At 48.8% G+C, this 18,911-nt stretch overlaps 1 protein-coding gene across 1 annotated transcript; it reads right to left on the reverse strand.

Annotated features, from left to right (window-relative positions):
- Nucleotides 1-4,669: 4,669 nt before the first annotated feature.
- AMZ1 (archaelysin family metallopeptidase 1) lies at nt 4,670-12,530 on the reverse strand. Its single transcript, XM_026083253.1, has 6 exons — nt 12,212-12,530; nt 11,351-11,518; nt 10,320-10,448; nt 9,782-9,945; nt 9,450-9,626; nt 4,670-5,379 (listed from the first exon to the last, which is right to left on the reverse strand). The coding sequence occupies exons 1-6, from the start codon at nt 12,513-12,515 to the stop codon at nt 4,816-4,818; spliced, it is 1,506 nt and encodes a 501-aa protein (XP_025939038.1). The 5' UTR covers nt 12,516-12,530; the 3' UTR covers nt 4,670-4,815.
- Nucleotides 12,531-18,911: the final 6,381 nt, after the last annotated feature.

Raw genomic sequence — 18,911 nt, forward strand, 5'->3', positions numbered from 1 at the left:
TGAATCAGGATATCTTAGTGACACCATTTTTCCTTACCTGCCAGTATTCCCGCATCTCAGACTATCCCACTAAACACGGCAAAGCTGTCCCTTTTGTACTGCAGCTGAACAGATGTCGTCCTGCAAGAGCAGAGCCTGAAGCGGTCGGTTCTGCAGGTGAGGCCGTCTGCTCAGTGCTGCTGCCAGTATTTGAGCTTTGAATTTTCCTCCCAGGATCAGGATGCCTGCCTGTTACTAGAGCATCTTTTCTGCAGTTTCAATAATCCAACACTCGGAAAGTAAAAGGAGAAATGTGACTATTTCCCCAGTGAAAGGCTTCTCTAAAATGGAGAGTAGGCAGGACTACATAGCTTGCACTTCTGCTGGGGTGAAGAGCGCTTAAGGTTTGCGGGAGTTATAGGAATGTTCATAAGCATTTTTTACATCTCTTTGAAAGAAGTTGAGAGAAATTAAATCTCTGTGATTTCCAACTTCAGTCTGTTATCTCTTGGTACCTTATTGGGTACAGACCTGGGAGGAAATTTTTTCAGTTACTAACAAAAATTACCAGATTTCTTCCCACTCTCCCCAAGGCTGGCTGGCATCCTGGGAAGCTGCACAGTGTTAGCAGAGGAAGAATTAATTGCAGGAGTGTTCAGGCATTTTTCTGAATAGTGGCTTTCTTTTAAAGCATCAGTTTTTGTGCAGGACAAACAGACTTCGGTTAAAAGTACAATTATCAGGAGAGGGAGGAAGTCATGTCTATTGGTAAATCAGTGCTGGATATAGCTAATGAAACATCTATGGAAGACACCAGTTTCTCCTCTCCCACCTTTGCAAGCCATTGCAGGCAGCTTCACCGCTAGTTTTCGCTAGCAGAGTCTCTTCTTTTTTCTCCACAATATTTGCATCGTACCCGCGCTCACTTCAGATCCAGCAACTTCTTGTTTTGCAAGTAGGAGTGGAATGGTTTGCCTGTTTATTCTTGAGAGTAGGAATTTGTCTTTATAAACTTGTTAAGCTGTTAAAAGGCTGTGATTCCTACTCTGTGCAGGATTATAGACTTCAGCAGTTGTTTCAAAACCAGTAACCTGGAGCATGGGACAGACRGGGTATGACTGGAGTCACTCTGTGGTCTTGCAGGGTGCTCGAGGCAGTCACAGGACGGAGCGGAGTTGGAAAGGTTGTGAGCCAGATGAGTCTAATGCGAATCCACGTTGTACTATGTCTCTAGGAGTGGTTACCTGAAAGATAACGGCAGCTTCGGAAAGGAGTTACTTGGTTTTGCTGGTGGCTCACCTGAAGGCAGCAGCCAGGTAATAACGTTCAGAGTTCATTTCTGGGTCTTCTCTCTTCCACCATGGCAAGACGCTTGCAGGCGGCGAGGCACAGAAATGAAAGCGCTGACGCCGGGGGGCTGCGCAGGGAGGCTGCCAGCAAGAGCTGCCGAGCCCTCGGCAAGGGGAGCTGTACTGCGCCGGCCGGAGCTCTGCCGCAGCCCGCCTGCCTCGGCTGCGCCGCGGCGAGGGCACGCGCGCCCCGTGCAGCGGGAAGGAGGAGCTGCTCGGCGTTAGCACCCGCTTTCTGCAGATATTCGGCTGATACAGCTGCCCTTTGGGACTAGCCTCCTTGCCCTGCACGACGCCCTGCTCCTGTCCCTGCCTGCCTTCCCGCAGAAGGCTCGCCGGGCTGTATAATACAGCGCCTGCTCTCCCACCCGCTGCATACAACACTGAAACTCTGTTCCTGACTGGTTTGTAACCACCCCTCTGACCTTGGCTACTGAGTTGCAAGTAATTTCTGGGTATACATATGCATACTCCTCCTTGCAGATGGTGGATCTTACAGCTTGACCTTCTAAAAAKGACTCCTAAATATCTCATCTGTATTTCTGTTCTGCTTAGTCAGCAGCTTACTAGCTGCAACTGATGCTGCTGTTCATGTGCCCTTCCTGATAGACGCATCTCCCCAGAAACCTGCTTTACTTAACAGCAAGACTGCCGCTCAAAGGGGACGGAAGCTTGTTTAGGCATTTACCTTTGATTTGTTTTACTTTTTCTTCATCTGTCAGCAGTTTTCTGCTGCTCTACAGCTCTGGCCCACGCAGAAAAGATGGGAATGGCACCTTTGTGCTTTAGTCCTGGTTGTGACCTTGATTTTCTGCGTAACCTTGGCCAGTCACTTTATTCCTCTGTGACTCTGGCTGCCTGCTGGGGAGAAGGGTGAGGGTCCTGGCTCACCCTGGCAGACTGTGTAATGCGGGTGCTAAGCGCTACTCAGCTGCGTGTTTTGTTCTCCATGCTTTCCCCCAATGCTGTTGACTCTGGCYGGTTGCTGTAGCTCTGCACACCTGTGCTGGGAGTTTGAGCAGAAACTGCTGGGCAGCACAGTGTTCAGACACCCAGGGAACAACAGCCACCAAACCCCGGGAACCAAACATCTTGGGCTGCGCTCTTGTGCACGGCAGCAGTGCTGCAAACCTTGGCTGATGTGAAGGGTCGCCATCTCCACAGCAGTGCCTTTGCKTGAGCAAAAACCTGCAGTGTGGTATGGCATGGGCTCTCTCTCCTCTCCAGCCACCCAAGGACTTAACAGCCGCTTTCCATCTGTCACCGCAAAGTTGCGTCTTGCATGTGGACCCCACTGAGCTGCCCCCACTGGTATGCGAAGCTCTGCATTCCCATTCCCATTTACTCCTTACCTGGAGCGGTTCTGGACAAGCTGAGCTGGTAAGTGATACCATCCTGTCAGTGATGGTATCAAAAATAGCTGTTATTAGTAAGTAACAACTCTCCCAGAAATTCAAGCTTTCACAGCAGAGCTATCATGAGTCTATGAACTGCAAGTCATATAAGGAGTTTCCCATCTGTGACCTCTGCTGGCAGTTGGGATAGTTTCTGTGCTGTCTCTCCATAGCCACCCCTTTTTCTGTAGTGTCTCTGGCCTTTGCTATGGTAGGAAGCTGCGCCTCTCCCTYAGGCCTTCCCCTCTCTAACCCTGTGGCAATACTGTCATCCCGAGTTGACGGCATCTGTTTGSAAAGTTTCTGAAGTTCAGCCTGATGAGTCGCTACAGAATGAAGTCAGAGCAAGCCAGGCCGACCAAAAAAAGTAATCCCTTGCTTAAAATAGTAAATCCATGAACGCAACAAAAGAGCAAGTACGGGGCAGTACGTGGCTTTGTAATTCAAGCAGGGTTGGTTTGGAAAATCGCTGCTGCTCTGAAGAATGTCTCGGATGAGCAAGCCATTGCCTTGGAGGCAGCCAGGAGGGGGCGGCAGCAGCGGCTCCGGCCGCAGCACGTCCCGGCGCGCAGCCTGGAAAAAACGTGTTTCCAGGAATTGCCATCATCCGTCCTGAAGGCAGAACTCCCTTTCTCTCTCTGTATGAATCACAGTGACGTGAAGCTGGTTTTGTGTCCTGAATCCAGCTGAATTTGTTAACACAGATTTTCTTTCCTACTCACCTGCGCAAGTTAATCTCAAGCTTTTCTCAGGTGTCTTCCGCTGAGCCTTCCCCCTTCCCGCTCCAGAAACAGGCTGCAGGGTTGCCGTGGCCCTCTCGGCCTTGAAGCGCACAGGGCAAGTGCTGAGGCGAGGCCGAGCCGTTAGCTGCTCTCAGGGAAACATCCTGCCTCTCCTCCCAGCCGAGCTGCGCTCAGCCCTCCCTGCTCGCCTCTCCTCTGCGGCGCCTGATTCAAAGGTGTTTTTAGGTGGGAGAAATCCGCAGCTTGGCCGTGGGCCGCCGTGAGTGTTATCAGCGCCGCGCTCTGAGCGAAGCGGGGCTGGAGAGGGTCGGCCTTCCTTCCCCGGAGCCCAGAAACCCGTCGGCCTTCCTTCCCCGGAGCCCAGAAACCCGTCGGCCTCTTGAGCTCCGTCTATAAATAGCCAGCAAGGCCCCGCGTGCCCTGGCCGTGGCGAGGCAGGCTCTGCAGCACCCGTTCCTCGTCGGTGGGTGACCTACCATGCCGGAGGAGAGGGAAAGGGCCAGGGTTTCAGCTTTCCAGGGCGGAGAGAGAGGGATCTACGTGTGGTGCCCTTTTGAGTTAATAATCAATGAGTCTGTGAATGTTTTCAGAGGTTTTTCTCTCCTGTGCCAGGCTGCAGAGGAAGTGAGTAGTTACCACTCACAGCTCCAAGCCTGGATCTGTTTGAACGGAGCAGCTCCGGAGATCCCCTTGTGCGTCCGCCAAAACACAGTCATCACGCTAACGCTATTCTTTACGGCAGACCAGCGGCCAGGGATCACCTGGCTTTCCTCGCCGTGCCCTGTGCCTGTCCTCCGCCTCCCCCCCGGCCCATAGCAGCCTTGGTGGTGCTCAGCCCGGCCACCGGTGGATGGGGAAGAGACCTGGACAGAGAGGAACATTTGGTATGGGGGCAAAGGGGAGGGAGAAGCCATATCCGTGCTGCAGACTGAAACGCTAAGTGGAGGGGAGCTCTGTGTACGGAGGAGAGGTGCCCTACTTTAAGCTGGGACTGTTTGTTCGGATGACCCAAGCTCCTGCATGGACACGTCTAGCATTGAGCACAATCCCCTTCCTGGCTGCCTTCAGACAAAATGAAACGTGGCCTCAAAATACAAGGGCCTACACAGAACTCGGCATGGGCTGGAGCTGCGCTGCAGCTTTAGGCCAGCATAGGAAAAGCCCTTAGAGAACAACAGACCGCATCAAAAATGTACATTAGGAATCTCAGAAAAAGAAACACCTTTTATTCCTATGGGGAGCTCCTGCTTCTCTGATAGCAACAACTTGCGCTGAGAGAGATCAGAAGCGGGGCAATAACGTAACCAAAGCCGTGTGAGCAGAGCTGGCCCAACCTGAGGCAGACCCACGCTAGTTTTCCTCCCACTTCCAGTGATGAGGGGACGATTCCCCTTTGGACAGTTTTCTTGCACTCAGTTTCCTCCGCAGGGAGGAAAATTTGTCTCCGAGAACTTTCCGTAGCCCCGTGTTGTCCCTAGCAAAGGGCAGATCCTTCTTCATAGCAGGCAGTTGTCCTGTAAACATTTCCCACTTTGCCAGGGCATCCACAGTCTTGTCGACCTGCGCCAGCTCCTCCTCGGAGACGTTCCTCTCCAGGGCAGCAATGCACGTCTCCAGCCACAGCTCGTACTCCCTGATGCTGTCCGCGGGCCGGGCGGCGAGCTGCGGCTGGCTGCGCGCCTCCGCCGGCAAGCACGAGCACTCGTCCTGCTCCAGCTCCTGTCCGATGGAGAGCGCCTGGCTGCACGTGTCGGGCGTCAGCGGCTCGGACAAGGAGGTCACCGCCTCAGAGTCGTTCTCGCAGCACATGCCGGAGTCCGAGCTGAACGGAAGGAGGTCCTCGGAGGCCGACAGCTCTGCCGACTCTTGCCTTGGCCAGCCGGACAGCACGGTCTGCGTCCAAGCGTAGAGCTTCTGTGATGAGAGGAGAAATGGTTTCATTTTAGAGAAGGAGAGAAAACAGGGATGCCTTTCCCAAGGTTTGTCGGAGAAACCTGGTCACCTCGGGCGCCTCGGTTTGAGATGCTGCGGCGCTCTCCGCTAGGAGAGGTGGGTTCAGACAACTCCCGGTTACCCTATAAAGCAGGGGCCTTTTGCTCCCTCTTTTTCCCGGAGTCCCTGTCTGCGGCAGAGCTGCCTCCCAGCGAGACGTGCACTGTATCCGCCCCGCTGAGAAACGGCACAAACTCCCTCCCGCCGTGCGCAGGCGAGCTCCGCCAGAGCCGAGCCGGTACCGCTCTGGAGGAAGCTGGGTCAGTATTAAGGTTCCTGAGACAAAGATGAAGAATCTTGTTTCGTCGTGTTACTAACTCCTACGGCAACGTGCGCTTTATTGCTAAGAGCAGCTCTTTGCCCCTGAAGCTGAAATGCACGAGAGGGAAGGCTGGGCTCCAGGAAAGAATTAATGAAAGGAAAATGTCTGAGACAATTTCCTTTCTAAATATTAAATGCTACAATGGGGCATACAAGGGGTTGCTTCTGGCACATTTATTCCTGAAGCCTTGGGGAATGAATCACAGTACTTCAGTCATCACCGGATAAAAGGTGATCTCTTTGTCTGGCTTGTTGGCATGTGCTGGGGGTTTTTTATGTGTGTTTTTCAGCTTTTTCACACCCTTGTGGCCTATTTCCCTATCTTTATTTTCTACAGCTCCCAGCTGATACCTTTGCGCAGCCCTGCGATTGCTCTGAGAAACGCAGTGGTGGCAGTTAAGGGATATGAAGTTGAGACGTCCGTCCGTCCCCCGACACGCTGGGTGCTGCAACGGGTCCGCGTGCGCTCGGCTCGGGGTGAGCCCTGGGCCATCCCGTGCCGGCAACGGGCACCGAGTTCCCCAGCCCTACGGAGCTCCCTTCCGCCCCAGCATCCCGCTTCTCCCTCCCCCCTCTCCTCCCCTATCGCTCTCTTTAGCCAAGTGACAGAGAAGATAAAGAGCTGGAATTGAGGGGGTGGGAGAAGTCGGCCCTGTTTCTCATTTCAGTCTGTGCATGGAGCCTCAGGGAAGAATTTCATACGAGAATAAAATGGGCTCTTTCAGCTAAGTTAATGCACCCTGCCCCCTCCCTCCGGGGCAAGAAAAAATGTGAAGGGACAACTCTCCTCCTGGCTCTCCTACCTCCAGCGGCCCTTCCCTCCCCCTGCCTTCAGGGAACAAAGGAGGCACCAGGCGAGGGAAAGGGGCAGGCGAGGGAAAGGGGCTCTTTGAAAGCTGCAGCCAGCCCATAACGTTATAATATCTCTTAAAATTCCCAAGACAAGTGAATTTCCAGAAGAATCACAACTGTTAGGAAGCACAGTTCCCAAGAAGGGAAAAAGCTGCTGAGATGAGGAGGGATTATTTAAGTCAAAAGCAGGGGCTAATTCACCTGAGATCACTACCAAAAGCAAGAAAACGTTCCCGTCTCTCAGCCTCCAGGTGGCTTGTTTGATTCGAAGTTGTGAGGGGTTTTTATGGCTGCAGCCTCTTTTTTCTGTTCTCGTGCCTAACCGGAAAGGGATAACCTCTTTACGATTTTTGCCTGCAGGAGCATTTTAAATGGATGCCCGCACCAAGTAAATCGCTAAGAATAAAACCTGTTGCCTGACGTTTCACGGGGCTCCAGTTTGAGCACCGGGTCAGTCTGCACCCATCATCATCATCAGCTTCTCCCAGTGCAGCTGACACCGTTGGGGATGGAGACGTGCGTGGAGGTAGGGACCGCCGGGCTGTGGGCACCTACAGGTACCTCCGGTTTGCTGCATTCTTAAAGCAAACTGCTATTTTCCACACTGACGGGAGTGTGCATCTTCAGCAAAGCCAACTTGATTGATTCCGCATGGGAATTTTTCCAGCCTGGGGTATCGTAACCCCATCAGCAGTGCAGCCACACTGTGCCTGAGAGCAAGTCTAAGCTGTACTGCAACAGTCCACCAAGAATTGAAAGCGGTGAGCTAGAGCATGTGTTCCCTGCGGCATCAGCTAGACTTAAAACATGAACCTTGCCCTTAGCCAAGCTCTCGTCCTCAAATATCAATGATTTAGCTCTGGTGAACCAGTATCTGCACCCAAGCTAGAAAGCTTGTGAAAGGCTGCTGATACTGCCAGCAACACGATGAGGATGTAGCTGTTCTGTGCCGCTCACCCAAGCTCCAGCTTTGGGTTTTTTGCAGTGCAGCCACCACAAATACTGCAAAATAATGTATGTGCTAGACAGAACTAGAACAGGTGGAAACTTTGGTTGTGGTGAGGAGACACAGCGTGAATTGTTCTGCTTTCAGTTTTCAAGATAACTCGCACTGGAGTAAGCAGCTCCAAATGCAGCGTGTTTCTGAGTGCACTGGGGGGGGCTCATCCTCCTACCTAACCACTGGTTTCCAGCCCCACATGCTCTGCTGCCTATAACCTTGACGTGGTCACTGACTTTAGCAACATTATCTGCTTCTTGGGAGGAAGAGGTTTTGTCTGGCATTTCCCTTATTTATTACAGTCTGGGACTGTTATGGGGGGGGGGGAGATTCTTGCTAGTTCTCCAAATGTGACTTCAAACTTGCACTTGGCCAGCCATGGCCCCTCAAAACATGGTTTGCAAGTAACTTTGCTGTCTGATCTGATGTAGTCTCCAAACGCTCTGTGGTCTCTTCTGTCTAGTTACTTAACTATCTAATCCCTCTCTTGCCGCGATGCAGTAGCGAAGCCCCTTACAGAGATTATCACAGCTGGACTATTCAGGCTTTGCTCGTCTAGCTGAGCTTGTCATTGTCAAGGAAGCAGGTGCGGCATTTGGGAGGTGTATCCTTTCTTCAGGCTTGTGTTCACGGTGGCCACGGGATCCTGAGCCAATCATAGCGTTAACTGCAGTTGTAAAGGGACAACATTTCTAGAAATGCTTAGTGCAGATGGCCGTTCTCTTCTAGGAAGCAATAACTGGACGCTGACAGGTCGGGCTGCTGTTTATTCCTCTGGTGTTCGGGGCAATTTGGGGGATCTCTCAGATATAAGCAAGGGCCAAACGGCCACAGAGTCAGAGATGGGTCCAGCAGTGCGGTAGACACACGGACAAGCAGCAAAACCACACGAGCTTGTTCTTTGGCCACGCGCTCTGACGGGCCTCCGTGCGAGTGTCTGACTGCAAGCCGAATGAAACGAGCAGCAACCCTGTTCTCATTCTGCACGGATCTGTTACAGATACAATCCACAGGCTTTAAAATAAGCAGCCATGGAAAATCCTGTCTCTGAGCATGAGGCACGTCAGATGGGGGAAATTACAGCCAAGGAGCAGATAGGCTATGGAGTGAGAGCGGTAGGATTATTTATAATCCACCAGCCATTTGGCTACTGAATCCGGCTCTTCAGACAACAGAGACAGACACCCCTTTCTAGTGCCAAGGCAGTGTTAGCACTATTCTTGATGGTGCCTAAATGTGGTGTTAGCCGTTTGAGGCAGGGAGAGAGGCAAAAGATCAGTCTGGGACCCTCCCTTGATTATGGAGTACGTATGTAATAAGTTGGGATCATTCCTTATATCTTTAAACAGAGGAACTGCAGCAAAGAACCCATCTAATATTTTTTCTCTGTTCCCTACAGCCCCGAAGAGGCAGAAAACTGTGCTGGCGCATAGGAAAGGGCACGGAGGTGGCAATCACTGCATCTGACTGCAGCTCTGGGCACACTTGCTCTGGCTTGAAATCTGCCCACCTTTCCTGGCTTTGTTTTCTGGAGTTGTAAAATGGGGTAGGACTGTTGCACTGTCCCTTGTTGTGAACGTTGCAGCCAAAAGCTCAAGAGATATTGTGTGAAGTGCTAGGAGACGGTCACAGACCGTGTACAATATATCCCCTTATCTAGGCATCTGCTTTGCCTCTTAGCAACTCGCACCGAGAGCAGCGTCCGTGCTCAATGCGCCGCTGCAGCACGCCTGGCCCTGCGACTTGGGGCGAGCTGCCCGACGGCTGTGCTCCCTGTTTTCCCCCCGCTCCAGGAAGAGCTGGTGGGTCTGTCTCTCACCCTGTAGCGCTCGACGAGTTTGAAGCCCACGACGTACTGCAGCTTGCGGAGGCAGATGGGACACGGCTCCAGGGGCCGCAGCAGGGCTTCGTCGAGGCTCAGCGCGCCCTGCATGATGCACTGCAGCCAGCGGCAGGTCCCCAGCCCCATCAGGTGGCAGATCTCGTGGCAGGTCACCTTTCGGGAAAGCAAAGATCACAGCAGCACACGATCACTCAAGCTTCCTGCTTCCACCACCCCTGCTCCATAGGGCGGAGGTGGGTTTTACCCAGGCCTGAAATATAAATCCTACATTGCAAGAAACGTGGGGTGCAGGAGGTTGCTAGTCCTACCTTACAGCACTGCACCATCTCCAGGGCGCTGAACGGCAATGTCCGCTCTCTGCTTTCCTTGCTGACTTCGCACAACCGCTCCTTCTGCGTGAGGGGAGTCAAGCTGCTACAACCAGCCTGGGGGAAATCCCCAGAAAATCTGGCAAAGCTGCAGACTCCCACTTCTGTAAAGAGAGGCACATACAAAAGTGAGGCACTGGCTCTCTTGTGACTGCCTCTCGCCTTAGGTAGCGTGAAAAGAAAGCTGTTGTAGCACAATCCAGTTTAGCACGCTGCATTTCACTGCGCAGCATGCATCGGGACGTGCTTCCCAAAGGGTTTCTAGTACATCAGGTTCCTCTGCCTAAATCAGCAGCCTGAGCCCTGACTCCCCTAATTTTAAATTGGAGGGGAAAAAAAAAAAACACAGTTCCTCTTATCAGGGAGCTGAATGGAATTTTGCGAATAAGATTTGGCTTTTCTAGTCTCCCAGGGAAGGCTTTTTGGTACATTTTTTTTCTGCATCTTGCGCTAGGAGATCATCAGATGCAAATCCCACCTTGTCCTGGCAGGAACTTGCTGAATGTGAAGCTCCAGGTCTCACATGGGTAAAGGTCCAGCAACGTGAGTCCCAGGACACACAGAGCATCCATGGGCTTGTTGTTCTTCAGGAAATTCAGGATCCCATCTGGTCAAACACAAGAGAGATGTTCATTAAAGTGAAGCATCCCTGGAAGGCATGCAAGAGCCAGATTTCCTCCTGCTAACAGAAAGGAGCCTGTGATCCAAGCCGCAGGTTGGCAGAGCTGCTGGACTCGGTATCTTGGATGGGGAATCACTGCTGTATGGCCCTTTCCCTCAAACTGGAGTATGAGCAGACCTAACCTCCTTCGAGGTGATGCTGAGCGCTGAGTTAAACCAAAGAAAAACTAAGGGTAGATTCCCATTTTGTCACCAGGTGAATTCAGCACTAATCCATGGAAATAAGTACCTGGAACTGTAGGAGTTTCCCTACAGGCATTTGAGAGCTGGCCTGCAGCAGCCCCATTGCTGCAGCGCTGGGTCTTCGCTGAGCACAGGCTGCCCCTGGTACCCGGAAACCCCTTGTTCCAAAGGGATGTTTGTGCAGCAGGAGTTTGGCAGTTGGTAAGCCCATCTCTCTAGGGATCTGCGTGACACCTGAACCCCAGGTTCCTAACATGAAAGGCCCACGAAGTCCCCACCTGTGCCACCCAGGCCACTATTTACTTTGGCTTGGGACAAGAGGTGGGAGAGCTCAGGGTACATGAGATCTACAGCCCTTCCCCTTTGAGCTGATTTAACCACTTTGCAGTGCTGGACCTAAACACAACACCACTGATAAGTGCAAACAGCAGAGGAAAATATGATGAAAGTCACTTTGTTTTTTATTCTTGTTCCCAGGCTCAAAGTTCTGGGTTTTCCACAGCAACAGGATTTCTCCCTTCTCACTCCCTTCCTCCCCACTCCCCGCTCTGGCGGCAGAGGGATATTTCAGGCATTTCCGAAGGGAGCGCTCGTGCCAGCGTGCCAAGCTGATGTCCGTGCTGGCTCCGCTCCGCCAGGCCTTACCTGCGTGCAGCTGCACTCGGTCCGAGTCCTGGCTGTGGCGGTAGCAGCAGTGGATGGAAGAGACGGGAATGGAGGGAAGGCACTTGACGCGGAGGCCCAGGAAGAAAGACTCGACGCAGCTTTGGAGGGAATCCAGCAGCGAGAGCCCTGCAGGCCCTTCGATTAAGTCTACGGAGAGAAGCCGTGTGATCAGTTCCTTGAAGGCAGGGTGAACCGTGAGGTCTGAAGGGGCTTTTCTAGGGCTGGCTGCAGCAAGTGGGGAAAAGAGAGGCTGGCTCGTTCTGCAGTTAATTGCTTACTATGGGATGTGGCAGACATCTGCAGATGGTTACATAGATATCGAAGGAGAAGCGGGGGCTCTTTCAGAGGAGCTGCTCAAGGAATGACTATCTCTCGTAACAGAGCAGATGCTCCAGGAAGGTTTTCTCTGAGATAAGTTGTGCAGAAAGATTAACCTGCAGGGCAGGGGGAGAATGTTTATTTTTCTTGAACTGGCAGGGATATTGCAAAGATAAATGGGCTTTTAAATTATGAGGAGTTCCAGAACTGCCGTTTTATCCAGCATTGTTTTACCTACATATATCTATCTCTCTATATATATTAATAGCATGTCTTACCCAAAGGCAACATGGCATTTACAGGAGACGTTTACTGACAGTTGTCATCTTAGCTTGTGACTCTGGATTGGAGGCATGTCAGAGCCTTTGGTATTGCAAATTTATCTTTATGGTGGCAGTTGCCTTTCACAGGTTAGTCCTTAGAAGATCCTGACGGGTATTAGTGTACTCAGCACCACCCACCTCCCTCCCTGTTGTTCTGGGTAGCTCAGTCAAGACACCGTGTTTTCTTAGCCCACATTACCTATAGGCTGCAGGTAAATGTGCTTTCGATAGAAATTCTGCTTCCTCCTCAGCATGGAGTGGTAGAAAGTTTCAAAGTCTTCAGGGGCATCGGGATAGCTAAGGAGCCAGTCGAAAGCTGTCCTGATGAGCAGCGTGCAGAAGAGCGTTCTCTGGGGGTTGTAGGCTTCGGAAAGGAACAACTTCTCCGCACTGGAGAAAGCTTTGGCGTAGAGCTCCTGCAGGGCTGGGTTGGTGGAGATCAGAGCATCCTTCAGAGCCCGGGGCCCAAAGCTGAATTCCTGAGCATGTTTGCATTGCAGCATTTTGGAGATACGCACAGGTTGCGGCACTGCCTGGAGGAGTGGATACAACCGTCGGCACATGGCCTTGCGAAAAACCTTTGCTCTCAGAGCGGTTGTCCCGAGATCCCAACCACGAGGTCGGCAGTGCTGTGCTTGCAGCTGGCCAGAAGCCCTACGCTTTTGTGTGACAACAGCTGATGCAGAGTGCTCTACATCGGCACGTATGTCTCTGGTTTCTGGGCAACGTACCAGTAGATGGTGCCCAAGAATGTGTAGCTCCATTATTGCTACCAGACATCTAGATTAAGTAATCTGGTTTGTGGGGTTGGTTGGGGTTTTTTTTGGTGACCATCCCAAAGTCCCAATAACATGGCAAATATCCCTGTGTATTTGCAGACATCTGGCTGCACTAGTCCTCATGTGTCATTGAGAAGTGGTGCTCCTTTCTGCTTTAGCTAAAACTCACCAGTGTTGGGGCTCTCAAAGGCACAGAAATCCAGGGCAGTAGAAAATCAGAGGTAGATATTGGTCTTTATTTTTAGGGCATACTATCTGACAGCCCTAAGCCTAAACTTCTGACTACTCTGACACCAATAAAAGCAGCTATGCACTGTTGACAATTCCCTCTAAAAGCTTTTAATCCTTGCTCTTAGGTACTGAGCCGGGTCGTCATCTAGCTCACAACGCTGTCATCAGGCTGCAAGATATGGCCAGCCTGCTGTGCAGGTGGGACATGGCACGCATGACTGGTGTTTGTTGGTTGTACTTCTCTAGCTAGATACTTATGGGTCCACTGCCATCATGTCACTTCATGAGCAACTTCATGTCACACTGTGTTAGCATCAAGAATGCTGGTGGTGATGCCAAGTGGTAAATAAAGAGCAAATAAAAGCCCTCAGCAGAAAGAAATTAATTCATAGCATCCCGGAAATATCCTTTCCAGGCTACTAAGGCCAGCATTTTCCACAGGGCTGCAGAGGTCAGGCACCTGACTTCTATTTCCCATTGCAATTTATGCACCTATGAAGATCCCAGTGGGTATCTTGGAGAAAGCAGAGAAAGAGAGGAAACAAAGAGCTACTCCTATGGCTACTGTATGTCTGGGTTTTCCAAAGACATTTGTTTTTTTTGCAAGGAGATCATGCCAAGTAGAATTAGAGTATTTTGGAACAGTATTTTGGGCTGAGCCACCAGCATCTGGACTCCTGGCTCTGAAGACTGTGCATGCCTAGCCCTGACTCCACGGTGCATGCAAGGCTGATACCAGAGGAGGACTGACCAGTATATGGATATTGCACACATGGTCAGTATGTGCACAGTGAATCCAAAGCGTTCTGGAGCATCGTATTTACTGCACACATTTCCACCCAAGAAATCCATGACCATTATGGGAGTCTAAGCCAGAAACTGTCTGAAATGCGTAGCTTAAAGACAAAGCCTTTAGGCCTTTGAGTTATGCTGTGGAAAAAAAAGCATGTACTGGAAAAATGGTCAACAAATCTTAATGAGCTTCTTCTTGAGTCTTAGGATGTTGACACAAGTAAGGGCTCCATCACTTTGCGTACAGCAGTATGAAAGTACACACGTACACACGCACAAGCACTGGGTTTCCAGGAAAGACTACTATCTTCTATTTAAAAGAAACCAGACAAGCTTTCTGGGTGCATAAGAAAATCTGTAAGCTGCTGACCATCACCATTCAACAACACTGTGTAACCACAGGAAAACAAAGCAAAAAAAAAAAGAGGTGAAATATTTTTAGAAGGAACTGGTTAAGTCTATAATTTAAGTAGCTCTGAAGCCTAGCTCTGTCAAATAAGTGACTTTCAGTGGCTCTTGGGAACAGCAATATATGGATGAATCCAATATTTAAAAAACAGTACCAACAGGATCCAAATTCTTTCCTCAGTTACTCAGAGATAGCTCTGGTAGTTTGTGCCAAAAGAGAAAGATGGCAGCCTAATAAAATTAATATTTAATTTCTTTACATCTAACCAAGTAACCCCTGGGAAGATACCTCTGTGCATAAGCAGTCCTTAAAAAAGTCTCATTCTGTAAGCTCTTTTTTGGCACTACCAGTAGATAGCAAAGGAGAGGGGATGGGTAAGCAGTTTTCTTTTCTTCCTGCAAGCTTTGTGTTTTGCTAGTGTTAACGCCTGACTGCAGACAGCACAGTGGGACCTGAAGTGGTACTGGGGGCCTAATCCAATAGCAGCTTAGAAATAAGACCTACAGTCCTTTTTCAGCCACCTCTTTGTGTTGCCAAATTGCTTCTGCTGATTTTTACAGGTAGAAACAAGAGTTCAGGTGAGGTTGTTTTGCACTTTGTTACCAAAAATCTCTGCAGCTCTGACTTGCTTCTGGACTTGGGAGGGTAAAATGAGATTCATGGCTCCACTGAAGTCATCAGGAGTTTGGCCGCGGGCTTTAGTAGAGCCAAGAGTTCACATATTCTGCATAAACTTGAAATACTGGTGATATGCAGAACTTACTTACACATGGAAACTACTAGCTATATTAAAATCACTAAGGGTGTGATCTGGCTGTCTACCACTTCCAAAGAAATCAAGGAGATCCTTTGTAGACTCATGCAGTACTTTGCAGAACTGTCCTAGGAAAGTCTCCGTGATGGTGCAGGTTGAGACTGCTCTTGTCAAAGAAGATTTCTGAGAAGCGCAAGCTGCTTTCACCAGCACTTCCTGGTGAGTAAATGTAGTGTGGGTATGCGGGAGGGGGAGCTGGTTGGAAAATGAATAGATTTTTCTCTTCTAAATGGGAAGTAGTGAAGAGTGGATGTATGCAACAGTGAATACAATGAGCGCACAGTCTGTTGGCGTATGTTCCCCCGGGCTCTCTCAAGGAATATAGTGTGTACCCAAAGCTGTGGGATATACACTGTTTCCCAAGGCTTCCTAAAAGGGAACATTCACCCCGTACCAGCTTTCCCCATCTACGAGCACGGGCGTGCTGTGAACATCCACCAAGCCCAAAGATGTCCATGATTGCACTCAGTAGTTTGAAACCTCAAGGAGAGGAATTCACATGGAGTTATCTCCTGCTCCCTGACTCCCTGGTTTTGCCTTCAACAGAATAGCTATGACCCATTACATTCTCCAAACCCAACATGATTATTTTTCCTTCTTAAGAAGATTTTCTGAAATACTTCACTAGAGAAAACTAATGTTTCAGAAAATTTTTATGGACACCGTTAGCAGTTTAAAAAGGAAACCGTTTTACAACATTAACTATAGTAGATGTTATTTGCACCCGATCTAATATATGGATATACTGTGTCATTAACTGAAGCAGTGCAAAAGGGCTTTGCAATTTTCAGCTTGTGTGTCAAGGATGCTGCACGCTCTGATGCAGCGCCTCGGCAAGGAATTAGCTTGGCTTAGACAGGCATTTGGTTTTTCTCAGTGTTTAAAATACCAAGGTGGTGATGCTGAAGTGAAAACACCAATGCCTCCTTGTGCCCCTCAGGTATACAGGAAGGAGAAATCACAAAGTGAAAAAAAAGAAAGGCCAAGGTGCAAGGGGGAACTACAAAAACAAAAATAAAATATACTTTGAATCAACAGCAAAGCTTCCTAAAGCAAGCTGGGTAGATTCATAATTTTTAAAGCAAAAAAAAAAAAAAAAGATTATTTTTTTTTTAGTTTTCAGGCCTCTTGCTTAAAGACAAACCATGGAATTTTACCCGTGAGACCCGCGGAGGATAGAGCAAGCCTTATTATTTAAAAGGCCAGTAACTTGTAGCTGAACTTGAGGAAATCCTCAAAATAAGCAAAGCCAATTTAAAGCTCTGCAAATGAAGACACTTAACACTTCCACTCCATTCTCTATTCTTACCTCTTTAAAAAAGCATCCTATTTCCAGTCTGAATTTTATTATTCCAACTCGCAGTCAGTTGCTCACGTTATACTTTTTCCAAAAAAAAGAACACCCTGTTATTGGATGCTATGAAGGGGCTATGCCAGTCCCCGTAGTACAAAACATGAGGCTGTGCCACCAGGGCAACCCCCAGGGTCCCAGCGGGGCATGGATGGGGCCACCTGGGGCTGGGAATCCCAAAGGGATGGGAACTAAGCCAGACACTTATCCGTCTGGACGGCGCGCCAGGGTGCACGCGCCGCGCCGCACCAGCCGTGACCCGAGAGAGGTGTTTTTTCCAGGCGCAACACATCGCAGCTGAGCAGTCGCTATACTCCCTTTGTCACAGTAACCTGTAAAGGATTTTATATGCAATGCAAGTTACTCATAAATTATTCTCTTTGCAAATCAGGTACCTATAAATTATTCTCTGTAATTGAAAGTTACCTATGAATTATTCTTTTTGTAATTCTCAGATATGTCATTTGCGCTCCATTATATTGACACTGCTTTCTTGGATAGATACGCCTGGGGCTGACAGCGTGCAGTGCTCAAAAGCCAAGGCAATATCGTACAGTATCGTGTAAGTTCACTGCAATATTCTGACATGATGGAAATGGTCCTCGGTGAACAGATCCCATGTAGTACTGGTCCAGAAAAGGACACCCAGTGCATAACAGTTTTATCTGGGATTTTATGGAATGTGGCCCTAATGTTGTATATATTGGATTGTATATATATTTTTTTAAGCCGATGATTCTAAAGTTGTTTATTTTATAAGTCAACTTGTAAGTCATTTCTAACTCTGTCTCTCTCGTATACACTGCAGACCGCAGATGCATGGAAGTACTGTTAATTTGGTTTCTTTCCCCTCTCAACTCTTACAAAGTATTTAGAGACAGATTCATTTAACTGGACTCCTTGGATGTCAGAGGGACATCAGCCAAGTCTGTTAAAACTGATTAATTGCTTAAATTAGGCACTGTACTGTAAATAAGCGGCAATAGTGCAGAAAATTCATAGCCTGTCAACCTAAATGAAAAGCCCAGAGCAAACATAACAAGCATTAGCTAATTATCAATAAATGCCCTAGTTGCTTAATAGCTCCTTTCCTAAGATTTGCAAGTGTTATCTGCTACTGCTACTTTTAGATCACTCTCTCCTCCCCAGTATAACACAGAAGATAGATAGCTTGAAAGCAATTTTCCCTGTACGGGGAAAAAGATTTTTCTTGGCTGAGAAGTTCAACTCACAACGGGTAAGAAAATCCAGTGCAACGGGAACAAGAGAGGACATGCGAGCATTTAACCCTGGTACAAATAAGATTCTCATTACTGAAGCTCCTTCCTCAAGGACCTAAACACAGTCATTTGCACAGACTGATGCTTTGCATTAACTTTGCATTAAGAGACTTTGCATTAAATGGCCACAAAGCAATGAATCAGATCTTTGTGTGTTCCAGATCATAAAATTAGATGAGATCCTTCTGGCCTCAGGTACTGCCAGATCCCAGTAATGTATATATGCAATATCTCCACAATATGTTTGTGACACTAAAACAGATGCTTTGTGTGGTCTCTCTGGGAATGAGTCATTCCTGGAGCTGTGAAAACCTTCAGGGATTCACACACGCATTTACTTGGAAGAGAATCTACCTGCAACTGTGATTGATACGTTATTGCCTTTAAGGCTCAATCCTGGAAATTCACCCTCACATTAATCTTTCTAATACATTTACTTGGACAAGTCAGCTGGACAACTCACATGCAGACAGGTCTGCAGGATTAAAGACGAGATTTGTAAAGGTCATTATGTACCTAAGATGGAGACAGATGTTTTCAGGCTTTTAAAAAACACCTACACGTCCACTTTCCCTTGATGCCGTTTTATGTTCAAGGCTGCTCTCTTCAATTCACCCTTCTTCATATGAATATGTATTAAGGACATACATTATCCATAGTCTCAGTCTTCTATTCTAAAGATTTTACATATTCTATGCTCATACGTAATGCTATTATTTTTTATAGTGCCTTCTGTTTGAGGATCTCTAAGAGCCATACAAACATTAATGAACTGGTCTGTGCTACCCTCCAGAAAGTAAGATGAATGTATATGCCTTTCCCCCTCCTCCCACTCACCACTCATTTATTCATCATTTTTAGTGGCATATGATTTTCTCTGTTCATTTTAGTCCTGTTAAACACTTCATAATACTCCTTCCACGCACGTGTGTGATGGCTGCATTCTTTTTTCCTTGTTCTTACAGGAAACAAACCTGTGTGATCTACTGGCTATTTCATGCACATTTGATAACCAAAGAGCCAAAAGCACCCAGAAGTGGAGAGCAGCACTACTATATGACAGACAGCCCTGCAGAGATATCCAGGCTCAAATCATTTACAGCTCTGGGCACTTTGCTCTTCATCATACTTGTCTAGACAGACTAAATGGTTTCTGCAAGACAACCCCAGCGTTAGCCAGGAAAGAAATTGCAGAGTTTCCATACAGATGAATGCACGAACAGGTATGGCTATGGTTAGATAT

Source organism: Apteryx rowi, unplaced genomic scaffold (genome assembly GCF_003343035.1).
Source record: "Apteryx rowi isolate R43461 unplaced genomic scaffold, aptRow1 scaffold_6, whole genome shotgun sequence".
In the NCBI taxonomy this organism is placed as follows: domain Eukaryota; kingdom Metazoa; phylum Chordata; class Aves; order Apterygiformes; family Apterygidae; genus Apteryx; species Apteryx rowi.